The 27,279-nt window shown below is 39.1% G+C and overlaps 1 protein-coding gene across 1 annotated transcript in view; it reads right to left on the bottom strand.

The window, feature by feature from the left end:
• AKAP13 (A-kinase anchoring protein 13) overlaps positions 1-27,279 on the bottom strand; it is a 274,955-nt gene that overhangs the window by 143,141 nt on the left and 104,535 nt on the right. Inside the window, exons 4-5 of the mRNA XM_080914648.1 lie at positions 25,088-25,384; positions 16,069-16,252 (exon numbers count right to left, since the gene is read on the bottom strand). Coding sequence (XP_080770774.1) covers positions 16,069-16,252; positions 25,088-25,384 — 481 coding nt within the window. The remainder of the gene's footprint in view (positions 1-16,068; positions 16,253-25,087; positions 25,385-27,279) is intronic.

Genomic DNA, 27,279 nt, shown 5'->3' with positions numbered 1-27,279 from the left:
CTCTGGAAACCCCCTTTCCCATATCCCCTCCCCCTGTTCCTATGAGGATACCCACCCCCTCCTCTGGCCCTGGCATTCCCTTACACTGGGGTATTGAGCCTTCACAGGACCAAGGGCCTCTCCTCCCATTGATTCCTGACAAGGCCATCCCATCCTCTGCTACATATGCAGCTGGAGCCATGCATCACTCCATGTGTGCTCTTTGGTTGGTGGTTTAGACCCTGAGAGCTCTGGGATGTCTGGTTGCTTGATATTGTTGTTCTTCCTATGGGGTTGGAAACCCCTTCAGTGCAATTTACACTATTTCCCACTGTTCTTAGATTACAATATAACCCTCAGGCTGGCCCAGAACTCATAATCCTTCTGCTCTAGTTTGCCTAATGCTGAGATTATAGTCACGTGCCATCAGAAAATGACAAATTTTGACAAATTAAAAACCTGAAAATGTTCTTATTCTTAGAAAATACAGAACAAAATATTTAAGACAAAATGTTGGTATATGTAATTTACTCTCAAAAGTTTCATAATACACACACACACACACACACACACACACATACACACACACACATACACACACACACACACACACACACACGCACAAAGATAAAGTATAACACGTTAGCAAAAGGTGAATTTTGATGTAGAACATACAAAGTTCACTGTTCTATTGAGTTAAAAAAATCAACACAAAAAGTTAAATACTAGGCAATTTAATACATGCAGAGGTGATATTAATTCTTTTATTTTTTCTGATTTTTATTTATTTAAGGTTCCAGGGAAATACTATTTCTTAAAAAACAAAAAAAAAAAAAAAAAAAAAAAAAAAACCCTAAAAACAAAAACTAAGAACTTATAAGATGCAGTGGCCTTGATAAATACTTGAAGTGTATTATTTAATCTTCATATAAGTTTTGCAGTTACTATTCCTATTTAGGGTGAAGAAATTGAGGCTCAAGCACTGTGTGTGTGTGTGTGTGTGTGTGTGTGTGTGTGTGTGTGCACGTATGATCAAACTTTACCACTTACAGAAATCTTAGGCTCTATAGAAGTTAACCTCTTTTAGCATATTATTTGACATAAAATGGTAATAATTCCTTTATAAAGTTGACACCCAACATACAGCTGAAGTTAGTATGAACACCCTCTGTCCTTAGCACATCATCAATAAGTAAGGAAATAACAAAATAATTTGTCTGACTACAAGTTGGGCTGGCTCCTACACCTGCACTCTGCCATTGTATACAATGTTCCTTTTGGTAGAAAGAACTGATTTTCTTTTCAGTAGGAATGCCAAAAAAGGAAGTACCAAGGTCATTCCAAGGCATCCAAGGTAGAATGAAAATTCTCTTGCTGCTGAGTCAAGTAATGTCCACTCCAGGTAGGATGCCTTCCAGGACACAAATACTCTCTGATCAAAAAAAAAAAAAAAAAGTTTTCCAAGTTCTGTGGAATTACTCAACAGCATGGTAAGCACTGGTGACATTCTAATCAGATGTAGTAGAAATGGCTGACCCAGATTTTTATTGCCTAGATGTTCCAAACTGAGCATCTTCAGCATCATCTCCGTGTTGTTCACAAGCTGATCCACCATCCTGCCTGACTGTGAAGGAGGAAAATGCTTTGTTACAATGGCTTGCCTGAAACTCACCTATGCTGAACTGAGACCCCCTGGAGGGTAAGCACAGGTCAATCAGAGGAGCACGCAGAGTGTTAATCTTTGAGTAGAATTTCATTTATAGTCTGTCTGGTCTAAGAAGAACGACTGGGATTCTATATACCAGAGGTTTGTCAAATGTTGTAAAAAAGGAAAGTGCTCAGAGATTTGGGGGAAGGCAGGGAGAAATGCCAGAAAATTGGGAGAAATAAGAAGTGGGTGGAGAAATCACAAAAATATTGTTTGTTCAAAAGTGTTGCAACTATATCTGATCATGTCATGAAACTCTCGTTTGAGAATACTTTAAAAATCAAAAGAAATGGGAACAGTAGCCTTCTTATGGAGTTGACTTTAAAAAAAAATTAAAGACATACAAGGAGCTGGGGGAAGATGAGGAACACACAGGATACACAGGATCATTTCTTTTTTGTTGCTGTTGCTAATATTTACTAATTACTTAGGAAAATCGGATACTAAGCTTTGCACATATACTATTCCCTTTATTCTCATATCCATTCAGAAAGATTATTATTACCCCAACTTGCAGAGGAAAAAGCTGAAATATATGTTATAAGGAACTGACCAGCTTACCCTACAGCCTGTCACTGGAAGATGCTGTCACCATATTGCAATGCCATCTATTATAGTGAAAGGCACCTGAAAATGATGAATATATCAGCATTGCTGACCAAAATCAAACTGCAGGTTAAAGAATTCTTACAAAAGTAACTTGAAGCCTGAGAAGAAAAATATAAGTGGATAAAATAATTTCGAATTAATAATATAAAACTGTCCCAGAAAGTCCAATGTTCAAGTATAGACAAAAAATGAGGTAGGAAGACTTGTCATTAAAATTTTTAGTTTTCGCAGTAGAAAGTCAAAACAAAAATCAAACAGCAAGCACCTGTTTGCTAATTTAAATGGCTTATTCACAGAGAAATAAATGTAGAATCTCTTCTAGTCTTACTGAAATTCACTTTAAATGAATGTAAATAAATCTAAACATGAATCTGTTAATGTCACTGTACTAAACACTGAAATCACCTGATTAATAAACTACCATATGAAGATACTATAATTCTATAAACAATTTGTTAAAGAAGCCAGTAACTTTAAATTGCAATAAAGGTATTATTCTGTAAACTACTTTCTTCAAGTGGAAAAAAAAATTCTGGTTACTAGTCTGATTGGACCCTCAACCTTCAGCCAGGAAGTCACTTGGCAATATACTCAGTCCCTGAAGTTCAACACGAAACCCTTAAACAAACCAGCAAGTTTCTAGGGACCTCATATATTTTTAGAAAGCCTACTGCTTTGACTTTTAAATTTTTCGGAATTTACTAGTAAAATATATTTACTTCATCTATCACTTTGACCAATAACAAGTCACAATAAACATATTTTTCATAAACTAGTATGACTTTCATCTTTTCTCTAATCTGCTTTTGCAGCAACATTTAACATCATTCTCCCCAATAACAGCACTGTCCATTAGATTAAGTGACAAGGAAGCAACTTTCTCTATTTATGATAAAGAAAAAACCTTTTTCTTTCTAATTCATTACAAAGAAAAAACTCTGAACAGCATTTGATCAGCTAGAGTCTGATGGGAAGAAATTTTATTGCCCCATCAAACAGGTATTTCACTTAGGCCCAAGTAAAGCTGGAAATTGAATTGACTAAGACCAGGAGGTTTTTAAAAACCCAGTTCACAACTAGTTCCTACTGGTGATTGTTATAATTTATTATTATATCAAAGGCATCCGAAGATTAACCTTAATGGCCATGTTACTAAGGGCTGCTATTATTTACTGGGATGTGAACCCATGTGAAATGGCGGGAGCGAATTTTAGCTCAAAATAAACACAATGCAGTTGTAAAGGATTAGCTAGTTTTCAACAACAAAACCTACATTTAATCTCCCGTTACAATATCAATATTCTGTATATAATGAAGTGTAAATAAACCCCAGTTTCACAGAGCTAAAGTGCATGAACAGAATTTTATCTATTTATTTGGCTATTGTTTCCAGCAAAGTATTTAATTAATTTGGTAGCTGTTGTGGATTCATGACATTATTTGTAAAGTTAAACATGAATTGTTTCTTGAGATTACATTTTAAAATGGTAAATTAGGCATTATGTCTAAATTAAGTTCTGAAAGCATATATATTCTAAAAGAAAATGTGTTTACAAAGCTCCAGAAGATATTTATTAAAATCTAAGTCTTATCAGACAGGAAGGGGCTGGGTCAACACCAGAAGCCATTGCTAGCCTTCTGTATTTAAAAATGTACTAAGTTATAATGTAAGTATTTGTTCCAAACGTTCATGCTGGTCTTTCTGTATTATGAATAAACTCCCAAAATCTTGCTGAAAAGATGACACCAAAGAACATGGCACTGTATTTATAAAAAACCTGGAGCCCATCTCTTTGTACTGTAAATCAAAAGCGCAGAGACTGGACATGGTCTCATTTCTAAAACTCCATGCCTCCTCTTTCTCTCCAACACTAACTACCACTGTAGTAGTTTCAAATTATGGCAACATCCAAATGGAACAAAAATTGAATATAATGTGCAACAGAGGTCTATCAGGCATATTAGGGACTTGTTTCACACATTTTACAGGGTCCACAATACATTTTTCAATTCTAGAATATAAATTAGAAGTTGTTCTCTAGAGATTCTGCTATAACATCCAAATTAAGTCTATTAACTGACACCAAATCTAGTAGTCTACATAGGCAATTCAAATTCAATATCCCTACAATAACCTTCAACTAATACCAAGTAACTTAGCTGCTACACAACAGTCAATAATTTAGTTCTCTTCTGTTCTGCCTTGCAACTTCAAAAAAAAAAAAAAAAAAAATCAGGCTTAATGCTAACATACACATAAACCTTGAACAAATTAACTACAAAGAAACAGACTTTCCTGACTTAGTAACACAAGTCATTCAGAAGTCCAAAGTGACTTCTTGTTCAGTTACAACAAAACATTAGTGAAGAGCAGCAGGGAAAACTAATGATACATCAGTTTGAAAGCTGATACTTACACTTGTCTGCCCAAGCACCATGAATATCTCAAGCCCATCCTATTTGGGTTCTGGACTCATACTATCACTTTAAGAAAAGATAAAAACATTCAGTCCAGCCCTCTCAAGTGGGGTGTTCTACCCTGAGCCTACTTTTGACAAGGAACTGCAAGAGCTGGTTCCTTATTTGAGAGCTCATGCAATAACTTTCATGAAACCGCATCACTGTAACATTGCCAAACCTCAATGGGGCTTACAAAATTAACCACAAGGCCACTGAAAAGGAGCTGGAAAGCCTAATTCCAGAACAGCAACAACTAGACCAAGGAGAAAAGAGTCACTTTGCTCAAAATGGAGCAGTCATCTATTATCAGATAAAAACTCACATATGTGCAGATTCACTAGAAACTTTATTGGCTTTCCTCTTATTCCTTTTTGGAAGGGGGGTTTGAGGTGGAGGATGTAGGAAATACTTTTAGCTGCATAGGCACAAATAAAAGAAGGTTTGTTAGGATAGTTTAGAGGCTAAAAGTTCAGGTAACAGCATAACAAATACATAGCAAATGACAAACAGTCCGGGAAGACGCCTTGGCTGTATGTTCTCATGGGGGTGGATGTTGCTGAATTCCAAAAGCATATATAGAAACAGAGGTCGGATTACTAGATAAAAGCTGAAGAATGATTTGGGGGTCAGGTTTAGACTTTTATAACCAGCTTTGGCTACAAGAACTGCTTTCAACTCTTCCAAGTGTGGTCCTTCCAGACTTTAGGGCCATCTAATGTGTCCGACCTTCTATGAACACCGGAGTGAGGATCAACACATGAACCTAAAACCCTATCCAAACTGTAGCAGGAGACAGAATTGTTACTGTCCCCTAACTAACCAGCAAAGGAAAAACACAAAGGAAAAGAAAAGCCAAGAAGACACATATTTTGAGCAAGTGCTGTCTATCAGCACCAAATGTCTGTCTGTTTATTCAAAATTTAAGTGGCCAACGATCAAATAAATGTAGTGGTCACACCAGCCGATCAGTGAAGGTGCTCTTCTGATAGAGGAAATAAGCATTCTCCAAGCTCTTCCAAGATAATGTAAAACACAAACCTTCTTATATGCTTTGTAATTCACAAGATCTACTGGCATAAGAGATTCATTTAATATGAAAGTAAAGTTCTCCACCTGTTGTTATTAACTGCAGAACTACTCCCGATTTTCATAAGATCAAGAAACTAGTTTTACAATGTGAGTACGGAGAAATGTACTGGTACTAAATAACTAGGAAGAACATTTTATTTTCTTAAACCAAATATCTATACAATTTTAAAGGTATAAGCAAGAACTACAAATATTAGATTTTCATAAACTTTCAAAATACACTTTATTAACATTTCAAAAGTTTAGGTCTGCTGGGAGAAGGTTGAAAGGGTAATGTGAGGGCTGTGGGAACATGACAAATCTGTTCGGATCTCCAGCCACATAAAAGCCAGGGTGGGGCATAAGCCAGACACCAAAGAGCTGCAGGCAGGATCCGGATCAGGAGGATCCTGGGACCTCACTGGTAAGCGGATCTACCAAGGGAGAATTTCCTGGTTCAATGAGATACTGTCTCAAAAACTAAGGTAGAGAACTTAACTAGGAGTCAAGTTCAGGCCTCTAAATGTGTCTGCATAGGCATGCACACCATCACATAACAATGTAGACATAACTATATTAAATAAGTAAAATTAAGCTAAACATGAAAAACTGTAAAAGAATTCTAAAATTATAGCTATCTCATTTTATTTAAGCCATTTGGCTTTTAGTAGAATGTTCTTTTATAAACTGTGTTTTATAGAAAAGATTAAAAGAATAACTACACCGCCATCTCCAGATTTGATAGAAAAGAAAATGTTAACTAGGATAAACCATTCCCAATCCACAAATAAAACAGGCAATAAATGTGTCTGAGGGGAAATTAGGTGCCTAATTTATTAATTTCACTAACTAACATCAAAACAAAACTTTAATTAAAGTAGTTAAAAAATACAAATCCTTCTCTGTGTCTATGGACACTAAACATTTAAACAAAACCTTGTCAAAATGATTGTGATAGTTAGGCGGCTAAAGGAGTTTTATGACTGGTAAACGTAAACCATCCTTTAAGTAAGAATGTTAACACAAATGCTTTCAAGTAAACATGGCACTAAAAACTTTCATAACTCGATTGTTTATAATCCAACTAATTATAGATATTGATGCTGCACAACAAAGCACACACAGCTAAATAACCGAATGATGATCCAATGCATGGTAATATGGAGAAGTCCTTCCACTTTAAGGACAAGCTACTGAAAATCTGACTACTAAACTGTAATAAATGTACAGGTTCATATTTCAGTTTTTAAATCATACAACTTCACTCCATGCTAATGATACTAAATTTGAGCCAAATAGTTTCTTTTGCAAAATGGTTATTCAGTACAATTATTTTTATGAATGTCTTATTATCACATATTAAGTATACATATTTTGTGACATTTTCATGTATATATAATGCATTTGATAATATTTATCACTCAATAATCTCTTGTCCTGCCTCAAAAACTCTAATTCCTCCTTTTCCCAACTAGTTCTGCTTCTACTTTCATGCTTTTCTGTGTGTGTATATATGTGTGTATGCGTGTGTGTGTGTGTGTGTGTGTGTATGTGCATGGGTATATATGTGTATGTGTGTATATGTGTGTGTGTGTATATGTGTATATATGTGTGTATGTGTGTATACATGTATGTGTGTATGTGTGTGTGCATGTGTATATATATGTTCGTACGTGTGCATATATGTGTATGTGTGTATATATGTGTGTCTATACATGTATGTGTGTATGTGTGTATATGTGTGCACGTGTGTGTATATATATATGTTCGTACATGTGTGTATATATGTGTATGTGTGTATTTGTGTGTGTGTGTGTGTTTCATTAGAGCTGTTTATAGAAACATGGGTAGAAGTTGTTTATAAAAGCATAAGTAACTCCATTTCCTCAGTTATATCACTGAGGAAAACATCTCTCCTTCCTCTGCAAATCATTAGCTGTATAAATCCTTGGGTGGTGCGTCATGAGCTATTTTCCTTTCCAGGAGAGGATCGATCAACTCATCTACTTTTTTTCTTCACTTAAAGATCACTTCTACTGCTGCTAATGATAACTGCAAGTGAAGTATCCTTTCTATTGGCACACTTCTAAAGAAAGACACTCTAAAACTAGCACACTCAAAATGTACCAATGGTTTTTAAAGTCATCCTTCATTTTCTGATCTGTATCTATTAAACCCCATTCCAAGCCCAATCACAGGCTGTTGCAATAGACAATGCTAGTGCAGATGGAGCTCTTTAATTTCACAGGTCTAATGAGAAAACTCTGAGCCTAAGCATTCATGGCAACAGAGAATGAACACTCAGATTATGTGACCTTGCACAGCAGAGGAAAGACAGAGAGGATGCTTGGAAAGGCCCCGTGAGCCTTGCTAACTTCTATACCTACCCATCTGCTTTAGAATTCTTAAAGCAGTGCTAAAGCTGAACTTTTGGAGCTGTACAAGCACTTGCTGTACTATGCATTTTGCTGTTATCTGGGCTTTTTTTTCTGTTGTGTGTGCAATGAAGATAATGTCCTCATCCCCAAAGGATATATCCAGTTTGTCTCTGTCTTGCCCCAGAAATGAGAGAATGAGTGTCTGAAAAAATGCCTAGTACACGGTAACTCATTGTAAACTACTGTTTTATAAAGTTCACCATTTTCAGAAAAGACATGCACTTTGCAATTTTGCAGTACACTGCCAAATAAAGTAATCCTAAAATGATTAGCTAAATACCTTAAGAACAAAATGTGCAAACTAGATCTACAAATAAAGTAACTCATTAAAAACCTGATACTTCTACCAGATATACCGTGTGTGTGTGTGTGTGTGTGTGTGTGTGTGTGTGTGTGTGTGTGTGTGTGTGCTTGCACAGGCATGCTTCTGAATATAACCTTGGACAATACTTAGATACTCCAGGAACTACACTTCATGCTTGCTTGATGTTTTAAATGAGAAGAAATGAAAAGCTCCAAAGCAGCGGAGTACACAGGACAGGGTGGCTATCTGCACTTGATAAATACAAGTGTGTTCTACTAGTCCACTTTTACAAACCACGAAGACCCAGATCACAGACTAAGGAATCAGAGGAATAGCACACAAGATAAATGGGAATCAGGCCACCATAATGTCAAGGTGTTCCAGATCCTTATCTATGGCCATTATTTTAGAGCTAAATTTGCATATATATCTCATCCTTTCACCTCTTAAGCAAAAGCAAAGGCTCCAAACTTGTTTTGTGATCCACGCATCAAGTCCTCAAGAGGACCCTGAAAAGGCAATCACAGTGTTGACAATATATCTTGCACAATAGTCCTTGTTCTACTGTGGGATGTGCACTAGGGTTCCGTGTAAGCGTCTTGAAAGTAGGGTTCAAAACTCACAAACACCCCTCCCCCACCTGAGAATCATTTATTCTTCCTACTGCACTATCCCATGACTGGGTGCCTAGTACTCAGAAAGCTGGGTCTGTGTTCTGCACATTTACAAAGCTCATTGGGAGAATTCAGGCTAAGCTTAGTTGTTTCTTTATGGGCCTGTGGCCATGGGCAAGAGGTCATTTCCTTTGCCTCAGTTTCTACAACTATAAGACAGAGGTATTTATTCTATCCACTCACTAGGCTTTTATGAGACTCAAATGTCAGACAATAGCTTAAGTATAACCGACCATACTGTAAATGTCCTCATGAGTATTAAAACTGTAGTTATCAGGGGCTGGAGAGGTGGCTCAGCGGTTAAGAGCACTGACTGCTCTTCCAGAGGTCCTGAGTTCAAATCCCAGCACCCACATGGTGGCTCACAACCATCTGTCATGGGATCTGATGTCCTTTATGGTGTGTCTGAAGACAGCTATGATGTACTTAAATAAATCAATCATTTAAAAAAAAAAAAAAGAAAGAAATTAAAAAAAAAAAAAAAACTGTAGTTATCACAGTGAGGGCCTTACGCTTTACAGACAGTAGCAGGGGCTAAGAAAGCAGGCAGCCCTTCTGCACTGAAGTACTGCTCTGTTCTGTGTTCTAGTAGTCTCTCCCTGCATTTCTTCTGTCTCTGTCAAATGTCTAAAGGGATGAATGGTGGCCTTCTGTTTCCACTGATGTCTATGTCAAACCACTTTTTATGTATCCTAGTTAGTTTGGCCGTCTGAACAACTATTTTTCATCTACAAATCACAAATAACATTTACTTCAGAAAGGTCATTGTAGGTTAAAATAATACCTGAAATGTATTAACTATGGATTCTATTGCAACAAAAGCATTCAATGTGTAACTATTTGTTGAATCAATTCTAAAAATCAGATAAAGCTTATGAAGATAAATACTCACAAACGGGCTCTTAACAGCAACTGAAATATCTCAGCACTTTGAGTAAATACTTGAGAGTTGACAACCTTAAAAGATATTGTTTTCTTCTGAAGACAGAGGCACTGTAGGCCATTTTTAAATCAACCTGTGATATTCCTGAAATTGTTTCCATTTCTCTACTAATTTTAACTTTCAGAAAACCATGATATATATCACACACACAAAAAAAAAATTCTCAGCAGACAGACAACCAGAATTTGAGTTTACAGTGGAGTAGCTTAAGTTTACTGACATTTTTTCATGCACAATTTTATGAGACTTCCCAGGGGAAGTTTATCAAAGCATCTACACACATTTCAATTGGTTCAAACCACCATGTGACTGAGGAAGAGTGGCAACAGAGGTAGAACAGTTTCATTTATCAAAGACAAAGCAGTGACTTGGAGTGGATGAGACTGTCTAAATCACATATGCAGGTGAGGAAGTTAAGGTTTTACTGAAGCTCTTCACAATTAACACTTGTGATGGTTTGTATTGGCTTGGCCCAGGAGTGGCACTATAAGGAAGTGTGGCCCTGTTGGAGTAGATGTGCCACTGTGGGCATGGGCCTTAATACCCTCATCCTTGCTGGCTGGAATTCAGTATTCTGCTAGCAGTCTTCAAATGAAGATGTAGAACTCTCAGCTCCTCCTACATCATGTCTGCCTGGACCATGACATGCTCCCACCTGGATGATAATGGACTGAAGCTCTGAACCTGTAAGACAGTCTCAACTAAATGTTGTCCTTATAAGAGTTGCCTTGGTCATGATGTCTGCTCACAGCAGTAAAACCCTAACTGAGACAACACACAACACAGTATGTCTCTTCAAACACCAATACTGATGCCCCTTTATCCTAAAATCTCTAGAACCTGACCACTAAGCTGTCATCTTCACACTACATACTCCAGGTCCCTAGCCATCACTTGAGGACAATGAAACGTTATCATCTTTTATCGGATGAAGAAAGCAAAACTGAGAGAGTAACACGCTCCAGAGTGCTACCCAGAGTAACATGCTACCCAGCTTGCACTCTGAGGTGCCACCTTGCTCACAGTGACATTTGCACAAAGGATGCAGGTTCTAAAACTCGTTCTTTGTGACATGTGAGATGGTAGTCAAATGTGCCAAGAATCTGTTCAAACTTTTCTTCTCAGATTGTTCTAAGGCCACCCTCATCTATGGTCATCCCCTCTCAGCATTCAGTAAGCCTTGAACCTGCCAGAGTTCTGTCCCTACTTGATCGGTGAGAGAGCCTGGTAGAAACTCAAACAGGAAGAAATGACTATGATCTGGACTTTCTCACAAGACTGGTAATAATTTACTGAAGGCAAGTTTTCAGATCATAAATATACGCACAGTAATAGAGTAAGATACAGAAGAGAGTAACAAGTCAATACACATTCCCTTGTCACTATACTAAGTGAAAGTTAATGGCCATGGGCTACAAAATTAATCAATAAGTAAATATAAAGAAACAAAATTTATAAAAGTACCCTTAACACTGACTCTGTGGTGACAGTAAGTCTCAGTGGCTACACACTAGTGAGGCAGAGCTATAATGTTTGGGACCCAGGGCCTCGCTCTGAAGCAGAACCTCTCATCTTTGTGGTCCTAATGTGACTTACTCCACTACCATAAGAAACTGGACAACGTATAAAGAGGCTAGGTGTGAATGTATGATGTAAAGAACTTCGGTATACATTTTCTTATCTGCAAATAAATTACGTAGTACTCCAGGTCTAAAGAGATGGCTCAGAGATTTAGAGCACTTGTGGCTCTTCCAGAGGACCCAGGTTCAGTTCCCAAAATTGAAATGGTGACTCAACCATTCAAAACTCCAGTTTCAGGGGATCTGGTGCCCTCTTCTTGACTCCGTGGGCACTAGGTATGCAAGTAGTTAGTGTAGATAGATATGTAAAAGCAAAACATTAATACACATAAAATGAATCTTTAAAAAGTAAATTAAAAAATTTATAGGTGTAAAGCTGAGTGGATGAACACAAAGTTCTATTTGTTAAGAATGAGTTGGGATGTGGGAACTGAACTAAGATGTAAAATGTATGTGAGTATAAAACGATGCCATGTGGTCATCGTGTGGCCTTAAGCCTCCACGAGTGATATAAGTGTAGCAGTGTCACCCATTCCATCAAGTGTTCATCACGAAGGGAATGATGTTTGAATGGTACTAGCACAGTAATCATTTCTATTCACACTTTTACTTTTGTTCAGAATATATTAGTGAAGAATCCTTTGCAGTCTATATTCCTGTTGCTGTGAAAAAAAAAAAAAAAAGGCTGAAAAGAGCAACTTAAAAATTTATTCTGGCTCACAGGGTTCCGTCCATCTTGTCTGGGAAGTAAAGGAAGCCGAAGCATGAACTAGCTGGTCATACTATATTCACAATCCACTTACACAGTTTAAGACCCCAGCTAGGGAATGAGGCTACCTACAGTGGGCAGTTCTTCTCTTAAAATTCAGTCAAGATAATCTTACCTAGACATGCTCAGAAACCCATCTCCCAGCTGACAGTAGATTCTGGGAAGCTGATAATTACAGTAACCATCACCGACTAGAAGGTAAATAAATATTTAGCTGTTTGTTTTATTTTTCTTTTAAGTGCATAACCCTTCCTTAGTCTGGTCCTAATTTTAAAAGGAGGTAATGAAAGAGGTAGGCCTTGGCTGAGGGATGTTTCAATGAAGTAAGTACTTGTGCAAGTAAAGGATCTGAGTTCCTACTTCTAGCACCCACACAAAAAGCCAGGCATGAAAGACTAGATCTGTCACCCTAGTGCTGGGGGTGGAGTCACCAGAATCAGGGTACTGCCCAGGCAGTCTGGCCAAAACTAACCAGCCAGCCAGCCTGCCTGCCAACCAACCAACCAACCAACCAACCAACCAACCAAACAAACAAACAAACAAACAAGCTCTGGTTTCAGGACAAAACAAAACCAAAAACCTTTCAGGTGGAGCAACAGAGGAAGTCACCCTGTGTTGGCCTCTGCCTTCCACTGGTAAACATTCTGCATATATTCCCAAAAGAGCGAAGTCTGTGGCTCAGTAGGAAAAGGTACAAGTGGACCATTCCTAAAGCCATGGGCTCAGCCCTCAGTACCACAAATGGAAGGGGATAAAAATAAATGATGAAAAGTGAATAAGGAAACAGTGTGGATCAAGCATAGAGGAAGAAAATTAAAATGTGAGGGAAAGACAGGCAAGTCATCCAGTGTCTAACGATGTTAGTAACTACTGGAAAGATGTGGAGTCAGCAATTCTTAACTTCCAAAAAAGTTTTTATGAGTCTTCTAAAACAAACCCTTTCCTCAGGAATGTCCATAAGTTCGCTGTATTTAAAGAACTACAGATCTCACCCTCAGAATCTTGGTAAGGATCCCACAAGCAGAAAGAGCAATGAATGGTCTGTTAAGAGATTTGTCACCCATTTCAAAGGCTCACTACCTTCTCACCATATATCAGTTAATTTGCCTGTTTCCTCTCTAATGTACACGTTTTGTTTATTCATCTTTTGACCAAAATATAGGTTACTTCTCTTCTACCTTTTAACTTAATTTGAGCCTTTAAAAAACTGGCATAAAAAAAACCTGAATATTTATGGTGTGATTATTCTGACAGGTGTATACAGTATAAAAACTATTTAAATCAACCTACTTAACATATTCATCACCTTATCCACTACTTTATGAGAACATTTAAATCTCTTTTCAAAATCTTAAAATATATACTATTATTCTGATACACACTATGGAACACAGCTGAATCATTTTCGTTTTTGAGCCAGGACCTCTCTACATAGCCCTGGCTATTCTAGAACATACTGTGTAGGCCAGGGTGGCTGGAAACTCAGATCTACCCACCTCTCCTCCCAAGTGTTGAGATTCAAGATGTGCTACTATGCACACCTGACAGCTGAATCTTAAGGATATTGTATGATATTAAAGAAACTAGATGCGGAAGGACAAATGCCCTACCTTCTGCTTATGTGAGGTATTCAGATTGGGGATTCTTGAAGAAAGACAGTAGATCAGAGGTTACCAGGGGTGGGGACAGACTGAATACAGACCTAGTGCTTCATGGGTACAGGGTTCCTATGTGAGTTCATGGTAGGTTCTAGAAATGGACAGAGATGTGCGTAGAGAAAGGGGGACAGAGACCCCATAACAAAGAGAGAAAAAGATGATCTCTCCTGATCTACCACCATGGCTAAAATTCTAGCAAAGTCTACTGCTATTTAACTAAAATTGAGAGACTGAGGAGAGCCACATCTATTTTTCCACTGACAGCTGTGACTCAGCACTTTCCTTGGCTTTAAGCCAGTGACTACCCAGAGACATTGACTAAGGCGGAGACCTGCAGTAAGCGCCCACTTCCTATCACCGTCCTCTACTTCATCTCTCAGGTGGACTTCCCTCACCTTCCCCTGAAAGATGGATGGTTAGTGACCTTCAGTTTGAAAGTGAGTAAAACTCTCCAAGAATAATTACATTCCAAATTTCCAATCATGCTGCAATACTGGCCCAAACATATAATGAAGCTGTTGCAATCCTCTCATTTCCCCATTTGGACAGCAGTTGGTAACAAACTCCACTTCCCAGCAAACACTCAGCTGTAACATCAAATCTGGAGGAACTGCCTTTGAGAGCAGGCATAGTAATTCTGAGTTAATTGTTTCAATTTTTAGAACAATGCAGTCCTCCCTGAAACCAAGAGACAAACAATAGAATGAAACCGATCACTGGCCAGACGGTAGGCATGGAGGAACAGAATAGACTACATTCTAGAATGTGAGAGCTCAGGTGTCCAAAGCTCATTCAAGAGGAAGGTGCCCCCCTCCTTTCTACTGCTGCAGCTCAGCACCCCAGCAAAGATGTCTGCAAAGACGTTTCTGCCTGGCTTGACTGGGAAAGTTATAAACCCAGCAAATGAAACAAATAGCAGCAGCAACAACAACAACAACAAAAAAAAAAAAGAGTTCTGCTTATATAACTGTAAGCTGTCTTAAATTCCAAGCTCTCTTCCTGGTCCTCCCAGATTACCTTGTTCACATGTGATGGACAATGACATGGAAATCCAACTAAATGAAGTCTGACTCAAGCAAAGGATAGTATCTGCAAATCTGGAATTACTGCCTCAGTTTACAAGGATCCGTCAATAGTAAAGAACAGGAACCAATATTGTTTTGGCTCAAATATGACAGAAAAATGATGATCATAAAGCTAGTAAAATATACTAAGCAAGAAAATATTCCAATGAAGAAGCATTGGCTACTCTAAAGCATTTATTCCTTCATTTATAAAGGAAAAAACATCCTTCCATGTTTTGACTAGTAGTCTTCCTCCAAAGGAGTCTTTAAAGAAACACAGAACTGAATCCAAAGACAAACAGGATTTCCTACTGCATATTTCTACAACAATGCAATTGCCTTTAATTGCATTTGTAAGAAAACTACTTCTTTTAACTTTATTCACAGAAATTGTATTCAAAGCAAAATTCAACTTTTACCATATTTTATATACAATTATAACACCTAGCTATTAATTTCTAATTATCTTGCTCGTGTCTTGAAGACATAACAGGGAAAAAAATTCGACACAGTACAACTGTTTCTTCCTCTACTCAGTCATATAATCTATATACACTAGTAACATTACACGACCTCGACAGACAAGATGCCATCGAGTTCTCAATTAAATACAAGTGGCAAGAAGCAGTGAAAGCAGACAAGAGAAAAAAAAAATGGCAACACAACTCACACCGATCTCTTACAATGAAGCGGTTAGCAGGAGCAAGCTTTCAGCACTCTGTCCTTGCAGGCTAGGTGCAGAGCCAGTGGGCGGGGCTACTCTGACCTATGGGGCGGGGCTACTGACAAGAGAGGCCCGGGAATGGACACTTACTCAGTCAGGAGCTGGTGGAGCTTGTGATAACCTCGCTCCAGTGCCAGGCTTGCAGGCGTTGCCCCTTCCTTGTTGTGGATGCTGAGAGCTCCACGGCCACCTGGCTTCTGTAACAGGAACCATGTCAACCGCAGCAGTCCAAGCCGCACGGCAAAATGCATCAGGGTTTCCCGAGGGCCACCATCTGTGAATGGGGAAGGACATGGTAATAAAAACATGTCACAACTACCACCACCAAAGACCAAAACCCCACAACAGCAACAACAACAACAACAAAAAAGCCAGTCTAGGTAGACACTGTTGCCTTCAAGTATCTAGCATCTTGAAGGTCATCTGTATCATGAGGCAAACAACTTTATTCCAGGTAAAAATCGTCTTTCAAGTAAAGACAAAAATAAAGCTAGGGGAAAAAGAATTGTGACACAAAAAAAATCTTCAACAGAGGAAATGCCCACATAGAGAACCAAGTCGTTTCTGTGCTTTTTCAGAGTGGGTACAGGTGACCCCACCACGCTCCTTCTATTAAAAATGACAGTAACAGAAATAAATGCAGCTCCTTCCATACGATGGGGATCTAAGGAGAACAGTTTTCAGGACTCAGATGGGTATATCCTGAAGGGTATAATTACTTTTTAAAGAACACTCAGACAGGAATTGGCTAGTTAAACACTACAAACAGGTTAGACTTGTTAAGTACATACGGGTCTTTAGTCTCTCACACTAAGGGCATATCGAATTGCTGGCACTGCCAGCCTTGTGTTTGCTTAATGAGAAAACAAAATAAAACTCGAGGTACATTGGGATGAACGGTAAGTCTACACTAATAACTTCGGGAGGGAAAGCATGTGCTTGGGTTTATTTCACTAGAAATGAAGAATCCTTCTTGGCATACTGGGTCACTAGGAGTGTGGGTAGGATGGGAAAGGGCTTTGGATCAGGCAAAAGTGGGTCCGGGCCTGGCCTTAACCATAGGGTGACTAGGCAGGTTGGCTAGGCATGGTTCACTGGCTTCTCAGGGCTTCACTTTCATATCCCTGGAGCAAGCCACCATCACCTCACTGAGAGCTGTTGTAACAGAAAAGGGTAGGTGAAATGCTAGACTAATGCCTGGCTCTAGGCTTCTACTCCCTTTCCCTGCCTCTGGCCCTGTTCTTGGGCTTCCAAGTAGTGCTAACTTGATTAGCAACACTCTCCCTAGCTCATCCTCTTGTGTGACTGGTCTAGGTGCTAGGGCCACAGCATTCTAGACTTCTTGGATGAACTCAAGTGTTTTCCTTTTGTCTGAAATCTTCAGATGCCTCTGTATGTGACTATCATAACAGAAGTGAACAATCAAGTACACTTTTTAAAATAAATATATGTTTAAAAAGATATTAAAGAGGAGGAGCTGGAGTTGCAGGCAGCTGTGAGCCACTGACGAGTGCTGGGAACTAAACTCAGGTCCTCTGTGAGCTCTGAACCACTGAGTTCTCTATCTGTCTGTCCAGTCCCATTGCTTCCTAAGGTCACTGGTATCACCTATGCCCAACATAAATTTCATTAAAAGCAAATGATCTGCCATATTTTTTTTCTCTCCCAAATCCTATTTATAAATGGGTTAACTCAGGATTTGCAGTGTGCTAAAGCAAGGACAGAGACTGAAGTCAATGCTTCTGAGATGTGGGGGAAGGGGCACAAACAAGGGGGGTTGTGGGGGGCAGCACAGAAGCAGAATACTTGCTGAGCAAACATGGGGCCTGGGTTTAATCCTCAGGACTCAATAAGAACTAAACCCTACTCCCACAAGAAGCCAAAAATACTAATAATATTAATGTCCTTGAGGAAATAATTTTAATTCCAAGCATAAATTTTAATAAACACAGCCCCTGAGAAAGAGGCAATGCCAGAGGAAAGGTAGAAAAAAACCTTCATCTGACTTGTGCTTTATGCCTCTCACAAACATCCTGACAACCTTATCAAAACACCAAAGTGCTAAGCACTTACAGACCAGGAAATATGTGGGTATTTTCTTTTCAGAGCTGGTTAATTCCAGCCTTATCAGGTAATATGTCCTCAAAGTAGCTTCCTTTCCAGCCTCTACTCTTTCACGTTCCTTTGTTCTGAGTCACCATAAGGTGCATTACCAGAAGGCCCAACATTTATGTAATGGCTGTTTTCTGCCCCACGCTCTATGCAATCACCAGACACTCAATAACTTAAGTCTTATACTAAATATTCTACCAGTGCATCTACTTTTATCAACTATTTTTCTTCCAAGTATGTATTCAAAGGAAGCTGAAGACATCAGACTAACTTGATGGGTACCAGCGACTAGAATTCAATACTGGAATTAAATGACTAAGATAAAGGAAAATACATTGGATAATTTTTTGAGACAAGGTCTCACTATGAAGTTCTGCCTGTGCTAGAACTCACTATAAAGACCAGGCTGGCCCTGAAACTTAGAGATCGGCCTGCCTCTGCTTCCTGAGTGCCAGAATTAAAGGCCTGCACCACCACCTTCAGCCTATTCGATACCTGGATTGTCAAACCCCCATCAAACTGTAGGACATTATGAACATCAAACCAAGTTCCCTCCTTTATGACCTTTTCTGGTCAGGGCTTTGTTACAGTAAATGTCTTTGTATACGGCTACTTTCATCTTTCCTGAAATTTTGGATACAGCTGTCAAGCGGTGTTCCATTTTATTGTTTAGTAAAGACACTTTATACCTACACCTCAGATTGACTAAATAACCATCATTCTTTTTCATATTTTAGTGTATTTTCACACAAGCCTTGTGATTTAGGTTCAAAAAGAGAGGTGGTGAAGGGAAAAGATGGAGATGTAGGTGGAATCTTATCTGAGCTGTTTTGTTCTCAGAACATGGAGGTCTGCCGTTAACCTCTACCTCCCAGACTGCTCCCCCGCTTCTCATTTCAAGTTTCATAGTTAACAATCAATTTCCATGGTGCTTCCCCAGCCCTTGATTCTTGGTGTTTTTCTTCAGTATTTGGGGAGTTATTAAACTTCTGTGGAGGGAGGTGGGAGGTGCTTGTAGGAATTTAACTGTATCGAGGGAATCGGAATGATTGTGTAGTGTTTCCAACAACTTCCTTTTCATCTTTGTCCTCCTGGTTGTTTCTCCTGCAGGTACATTTAGGGCCTCAAAAGTGTTATTTCATATGACCCATTTTGGTTTTGTCTTTTTGACCACTGTATTGGTTATTTCTCCCGAAGTTGTGATCAGAATTCCTGACACAAACAACTAAGCAAAGAAGGCTTTGTTTTGCTCTTGGTACCATAAATTTCATCCAATCACAGCAGTGGAAACAGCAGAGTCAGGATGCAGCCAAAGCTTATTCACATGGCACCACGCAGGGCAGCAGTTAGGCCTAGGCTGGAACCAGGAGCAGCTGTCATCTCCAATGACCTGCCCCTAGTGACCCTTCCTCCCAGCAAGGCCTAGTCTCCTAAAGGCCCCATAACCTTAAAAATACCACTCAAAAAACATACATCAGTCTAGATGCAAATGGTAACAATCACACTTAAATGCAAAGGTCTCTCATGGCTTGGTTAACCACAGAGGAGGAGAGCAGAAAGGTCTGCAAGTTCCAACTGCTGTCTGCTTTCATGCTGGATGCACTTTCACAGAGCTGCCCAGAGCTGCAAGAAAGCTGATGTACCCAGAAGGCATTTAACCTCAAGGGGTCTGTTGGAAGATTTTAATCTTCTTCAAGTTATATTTCCTGACTAAACAGCTGTGAGAGTCTCTGGATGGCATAATAATCAAGAACTGTATGTACTGTTCCATGCCATCAATGACCCTCCCCCAGCCTGCTCACAGCACTGTTTGGACCTGTATCTGTGAGATTCCAGTCACCACCCTGTCCACTTCTGGCCTATAAATAAATCTGCAGACCCACAAGAAGCAGTAATCTTTACACTGCATGAGGAACGGAAACACCCTGAACGGGCAGAAAGAAGAATGAGAACTGTGCCAATAACAAGGCCTTGGAGGCAGCAACCCTTTTAGCATTTAAACCTTGCTGCTGGTAGGTAGGTAGGTACTATCTGTTGTAGGAGCCCACAGTTATCAATCCTTTGTAAGACAGGGAAACATCCGAAGCAGTCTTTCTACATTTTCTTCTATTCTTGAGCAAAGAGGACGGCTAGAAAAATAGGTAAAGACTAGTACAGTAAGGGCTGACTCTATGTGGAAGCTACAAAACATCCTGAAAGGGCTGTGGGAACTAAATCAACCATGATTTAGCTTCAATATCTACTAACTGAAGTCATCCAGAGAGAATGCAGAGTCCATGCTTAGGGAATTTTTCTGAAGTCTGTCATCATCCCCTCTACCAAAACTGGCTGCCACCCTCTAAGACATTTACAGCTAAGTTTCAAGATGGATATATTCACTAAGGTGTGTTTCTCCTTGCTTTATGTACAGCAAATATTTAATAGGCCCATGCTATTATGAGAGTGAAACTGATTGCAACTATACTATGGTCTTCCAGGAGAAACCACTCAGCTTACCACTCTCCCTAACCACAGAGCCACTGAAGAATGAAGGTGACTAAGACTTGAAAATTCAGGAGGAAAAAGGAAAAAAAAAGAAAAGAAAAACTGTTTATTTTTAAACAGATAAGCCTTTATTACCTGCACTCAAGTGAGCCTGTTGCAAAAATCATAGTGTGGAGACTTCCTTGTATAAACTCGAGATCAAGGAACATGTGGAAGAAATAAAAATAGACAAGTGCTACAGAGGTGGCTCAGAGGTTAAGAGCACTTGCTACTCTTGCAGAGAACCCAGGTTCAGTTCCCAGCACCCATAGGACAGCATCTGTAGTTCCAATTCCAGTAGATCTGATGTCCTTTTGTGGCCGTGGTGGATACCAGGCACACACATGGTATAAACATATACACCCAAGCAAAATACCTGTATCATAAGACAGAAGTAAATGAAACCAGCTGGGCATCACTGTGCTTGCCTTTAATACTAGCACTGTGGAGACAGGAGCATGTGATTGCCATGAATTCTAGTGTAAGCTAGTCTGATCTACATAGTAAGTTTGAGGACAGCCAGGACTATGCAGTAAGATGCTGTTTCAAACGAACAAATGAGTAAATAAATAACAATCTTTTAAAAGAATGAGAAACAAATAGCCTCTTGCTCAAAAGTTAAGACCATCTTCAGCAAACGTAAGAGCGGAGCAAAGCAACCCCACGTTCTTTGCAGATCCTTCCTCTTAGGACTGACCCATTTTATCCTTTCATGAGACTTGTTACTGACCTCCAAGGGCTTATTAATGTTTTGTACCGTGAAAAGATGATGAGCTAGTTGTCATGGCATATTTAAATAACTGGCATGCAAACCAGAACACACTGCCAGGGTATATTCTTGTTCACTTTCATGGTGATATTTCACAACAATTTAATGTTTTCCACAAACTGTCATAATAAAACCAGATATAACCCCAGTTTCCTTGTTTCTTTCCATTAAAAAACAAACAAACAAACAAAAAAAAAAACCAAAAAACAAAAAACAAACAAAAAAAAAAAAACCCAAAAAAAACCAACCCAAGCCAGGGTTTATTCATGCTCATGCCTGACATTCAGGATCAGGAGGGCTGTGAAATTTGTTACATGTAAATCTTATGTGTAGGCAGCTATGCATTCCCCTGACCCCAGTCAGGAGTCACTAACCTGGGGTGAGAGTTAGGGTGAAGAGCACTGCACCTCAACAATTAATGGAAGGGTCACTATAAATCTTACGTACCTCCCTTGTACAGTATTAAAAGTATTGCTCTGGAACAAAAACTCAACAGCAAGCGACCCTCTTATATAGCACAATGTCCTGTGTACCACTGTTTCATCCCAGAGATGGTACCAAGCTTGTTTCATACCTTTCTTTTGAAATACATCTCCTAGCTATATAAAATGACTGGCAAACAGATTACTCCACTGCATTCATCCTTTAATAGCAAACATAAGCTCTTATGTTCATTTATTCTGATTACAGCCAATGTTCCCAGATTCTAACACAACTGAGCAAGCTACGCTACAGACTGATTGAGCGCACTCAAAATCAGGTTCATTATTCCAGCCATTAACTTACATACTTTAAAAAAATTAAGTATCTTTATACATTTTACGGAGTCAGACAGTTTAGTAGCAAAGGCCACTGAGCCTGACAATCACAGTTTTATCTCACAAGCTCATGTAATAAGGAGAATTTCCTGCAGGCTGCCCTGACTCTACATGTGTGTTGTGGCATGTATGTACATGTGTACACACATATACACCACATAAAATAAACATATTAAATATTTTACCTCGCAAAGTTTACATTTAACTAGTTCAGTTACTTTTGAATTTTAGCTACTATTTAAAAATGCATATATACAATAAAATTCACTTTGGGGAGATATCCTGAATTCTGAGTTTTACCATGTAGATTTGGATCCTGTAAGCTACCACAAAAACATGCTGCAGAATAAGTCCAATATCCTCAAAGAATTCTCTCATGATAAGACTATAAAGTCAGACCTTTTACCCACTTCCAGCTATGGCAATTCCTGACTCTTAAAACTCAGTCAATCAACCATCCATCAACCAATTAATTAGGCTTTTAAAGACAGGGTTTCTCTGTGTAGTTCTGTCTATCCTGGAAGTCCCAGAGATCTTTCTGCCTCTGCCCCTGTACTCCATCTCCCATGCTAAGATTAAAAGTATGAACCATCACTGCCCAGCAAAATTTATGTTTATTTTAATAATACTTTTTCAAATATATAAACAGAACTATTTATTACATAATCTTTGGGAACTGACTCTAAATTAAGCACAAAGCAATAGAAGTACATCCAAGCCATTGTGTGCATATCAACATATGTTCCTTCAGAATAGCTGAGTGCTGTTCAATTATATGGCTGCATCACAATTTGTTAGTATGCTCAGAGGGAGGGATGTGAGATATTTCCATTTTTTTTTTGGTGGTGCATGCATGATTAAGGGGCTGTGGGCACATTTGCATAAAAACATTTTGGTGAGAATATGCTTTCATTTTTCTAGGGTAAATACCCAATAGTGGAATGCTGAGTGATATAAGAAACTACCACACGCCTTCAAAGTTGGTATTTCTGCAGGCAGAATGTGAGATATTACTCTGCATCCATGACTGAACGTCACAGTTTTTAATTTAGCTGCCTGTGTCAATCACTCTGGGTACTATGACAAACTGTGGAAAGGGGGGAGGTTCCCATTGTTTTTCCCCCTTCAGATAAATGTGCTACATAGCAGAAGATAACCTTGACCTCCTGCTCCTCCCATATCTACCTGCTATGGACTGGAATTACATGTGTGCTTCATCTCACCCAATTTATGAGGTGCTGGAGATTGATGCAAGTCTTCATTCACGTTAGGCAAGCACTCTACCAACTGAGCCACATCTCCTTTGGCTTGTGGTTTCAGTTTGTAAACTGGTTCTATTGTTTATGCGCCTACTGTGAGGCAGTAAATCATGGCTGACCAGCATAGTAGAACAAAGCTGCTTACCTCATGGTGATCAGGAAGCAGAAAGGGGAAAGGCCAGGGATATAATATACCACTAGCACATCCTCAGTGATTGAATTGCTTCATCCAGGCCTACCTCCTGATAGTTTCTTCAATCAGAAACTCATCAATGGATTTATCTACTAATGAGGTTCTTACCCCATGATCTCTCTCAATAATGGCACTAACTGGGTCCCAAGCTCCAGAAAAGTGCCTTTGGAACACTTCATAGCCAAACCATTATACTCACTATTAACAAGTATGTAATGATATCATCTTGTGGTTCTGTATTTTCTTAAAAGTCTATAAATTAGCCTTTTCAAGTATCCCTTTATACTTCAGAAATTCTAGGAGTAGTAAAACTACACAATGAGTTAAAGCTTGCCAGTTTCCTCTGATTAAACACAAGGAAGAAATGAATTAGAGAAATGATTCAGCAGTTGAGAGCTCTTGCTGGATTTGACAGGACCAGAGTTCAATTCCCAGTATTCATACTGGGAAGCCCACAAAACAAATGTATATGTATATATACACATACACACACACACACACACACACACACACACACACACACACACACACACCCAGGGATAAGGGGAGGGGGGCTACTTAAAAACAAAAAGACGTAGCCTGAGGCACACTGCTTCTGACCTTTGTTTCTCTAATAGATTATGAGAACATGATCAAATCCTGGACTCTCTCTAAGTCACACAGAACAAAAGTATAAAGTAATTGTTCCCACAGTGAAACAGAAATGGCAGGATCCATTAGGAATAATCAGGACCCATCAGTAAGTACTCTGAATAGGTACTGTGGCTCTAAATGTCACATATTTAGATCCTAATGTCTTGACAGTGTTAAGAGAATTTGTGTGCTACAAGAGATATTTATACATTTTTCTCAATTGTATTTGTTCTAAAGATACGATTAGGATGTTATTTATGAATCAGGAATTTTATTAAAAATATACATATTTGTATATCATCTGCTATAAGGGCAATTGTATGGGGAAATCCTTGTTTAATTAGAGGGATTTAATGTAACTATTTAGTATAACAGGGTTTTCTTTAATGCAACCCTGTATACGGAGTCATAGAATCAATACCACAGAATCAAAGAATTGTCGAGTTTCTCAGTGTTCATCCTTAGCTCATGCCTCCCTGACACTCCTCTACTGCTGCTCCCAACAACTCCACAATATTTCACAGAACCTTACATACAGTAACAAAAACCTTATAGTTCTGTGAATAAACAGCAAACGATTACTCTGCTGTTGTCGTGAAGCATAAATCACCTGCCTTGCTTGAGCAGTCAATCCAGATGCATAGAGATGTGCCAGTCTACTTAGACTATCTCCTGAAAGAAGAAAATACTCTGGGCAGAAATTCTAGTTTACTCAGCTACTGAGGAGGCGTGAACAGCAGTGGCTGTTTAAAAGGGAAAGCAGAGGTATCCCAAGGCACTTTGTAAGTCTGTGAATTCTCACCATGCAAAGTGTGATCTGCCCCTAACACGTTCCACTCTGCAGGCAGCTTCAGGTGTCTGAATGCCAGTGCAACCTTCTCATCGAGAGAGTTCACATCTCCAGAAGGGGGTCCTGACCGAGCAAGGAACCGTGTGAAGTTCAGAGCCTGCTGATTTCCAGCACTGGTTGCCAGGAACTGAGCTGCATCATACGCCTCATCCTGGACGAAACGGAAGTCTTCTTCAGCGACTACAAACACAGGAAGGCCCTCTTTGGAAGCACAGAGCAGCACCTTCACTGTCTCACAGCAGTCATGACCTAAACAAAGCACAGGCAGCAAAGAACATTGAATATTCTGGTGAAAGAACCCAAGTGGGTCCTTTCAGCTTTTTTAATGGCATATAAGATTTCTCCTTCTAAAAGAAAACCTTCCTCTCCCAATTTTCTAAGATTCTATTTTTGGTTTTCTTATTGTTATTTGCAAATATGAGTGATATCTTTAACAAATAGCTAGCAAATAGGAACCCCAGCTTTTACCATTCTGGTAACATAGGAAGTAACAAAGAACAGAATGAAAGCTCTAGGATCTTCTAAGGTCCAGCATGCAACAGGTACTCTAAGGCTTACTGAGTTAGATCTACACTAACAACAGGAAAAAACGGTACAGATAGCTCCGCACCGCCATACAGTAAATCAAAGAATGCAGAACAGTCAAAAGGAACTTCCATGCTTCTGGCAAGCCAACGTCCAAATGTTACAGAACAGTTGCTCCCAGAACAGTTTTACTTGTCCCAACCTCTAAGATAATAAGCATGTCAATCAAACCACCTGGTTTATAAAGATGATGCAATGCTGTGTTTATAAGCTCAACTCAGAAAAGGGCAAACATGAAGCAGACTGTGCTGCCCACCATATAGTTCAGCAGGCACCACATGACCCGAGACTAGCAGCTACATGCCACTGAATGTTCCCCTACAACCGAAGACTTAACAATACAAAGCCTCTGCTGATGTTCTTACAGAAGACTTCCTTCTGTGCACTTTCCTAGCCTTTGAGAGTTAGTTATTTCCAAGAAGGACATTATATTCAACAACTATTCACTGTTTTCCCTCCGTTTTTAAATGCAGTTCTCAACTAGCTAGGATTACATGCTGCCCCTATTATCACTACTTTGAGGAAGAGAGAGAGAAAGAAATAGAAAATAATGTTTCTTTTTTCTCCAGATACATAAAAAGAATAAGCTGGTTTTTCATGGACTTTTCCCGAGAATCTTCCTTATGTCCTGTGCCCCTGTGATGCAGCACAGTTCTTACTGCTGTGCAGATCTGCATTAATAAGAAGGGCTCAGTAACCACACAACTACTTATCATTTTCTCCATGTAACCGTTTCAGGACAACCAAGAGTCCAGGGAGTAAAGCAGAACGCCTAAGGTCCACAGACACTACATAGTAGATAGAGTCTATTCTTTACAGTCAAGGCGTGTGTGAAAGGACGTGGCCTATGTTTATTATGACTCAAGAGCTTTTTAACAAATGCCGTAAGGCACTGCCAGAAGGAGCCAACGCTCAGAATGACAGCCAGCACATCTTATAGTGCTGTTATAAATAAGGATGAATCCAAATTGCATTCTGCCTTCAGACTTTAAGACTTACTTATTGTGACATAGAGAAGATACTGTATTGGCCTAAACTGGAATCCCAATGCTCTCAACCCACACAAACACACCTTATTCCTTCTTATCGAATCCCTTTCCCAAACTCTTGCACAGATACAAATCTGAAGAGTCAAAAAAGGCACTGATAATAGTATAAAAGTAAATACTTATAGGTCTGTATACTCCTTTTCTGTGTGTACATACATATGCACAAACCGAAAAACTATGATAAAATAATAGTGCTGTATTCAAAACTGTGGAATGTATATGTACTCAGAGAAACCCATCTGTGGCTGACAAAATGACTGCTTACCTGTGCAGAAGCAAAGGAGGAGAACAACAAGGTAACCAAGGAGGGAGAGAGGAACTGACCTGTTAGTGCAACCCTGTTTCTATCTCTGCTGGTCTAACAGATATTATATATATATATATATATAATCTGGTAGTATATAAAGAGTGTATAAGTAAGCCACTGCCAGCTCTGTTTGTGAAAAATCTAAAAGGTTTCAGATACAGACTCAAGAGGACATGAGGTGAACTGTTATGCCAAGAAGTTGA

The sequence above is a fragment of the Micromys minutus genome, assembly GCF_963924665.1.
Source record: "Micromys minutus genome assembly, chromosome: 3".
Lineage (NCBI taxonomy): Eukaryota > Metazoa > Chordata > Mammalia > Rodentia > Muridae > Micromys > Micromys minutus.
Note: the sequence above shows the minus strand (reverse complement) of the source record. Positions and strands in the feature narration are given on the sequence as shown.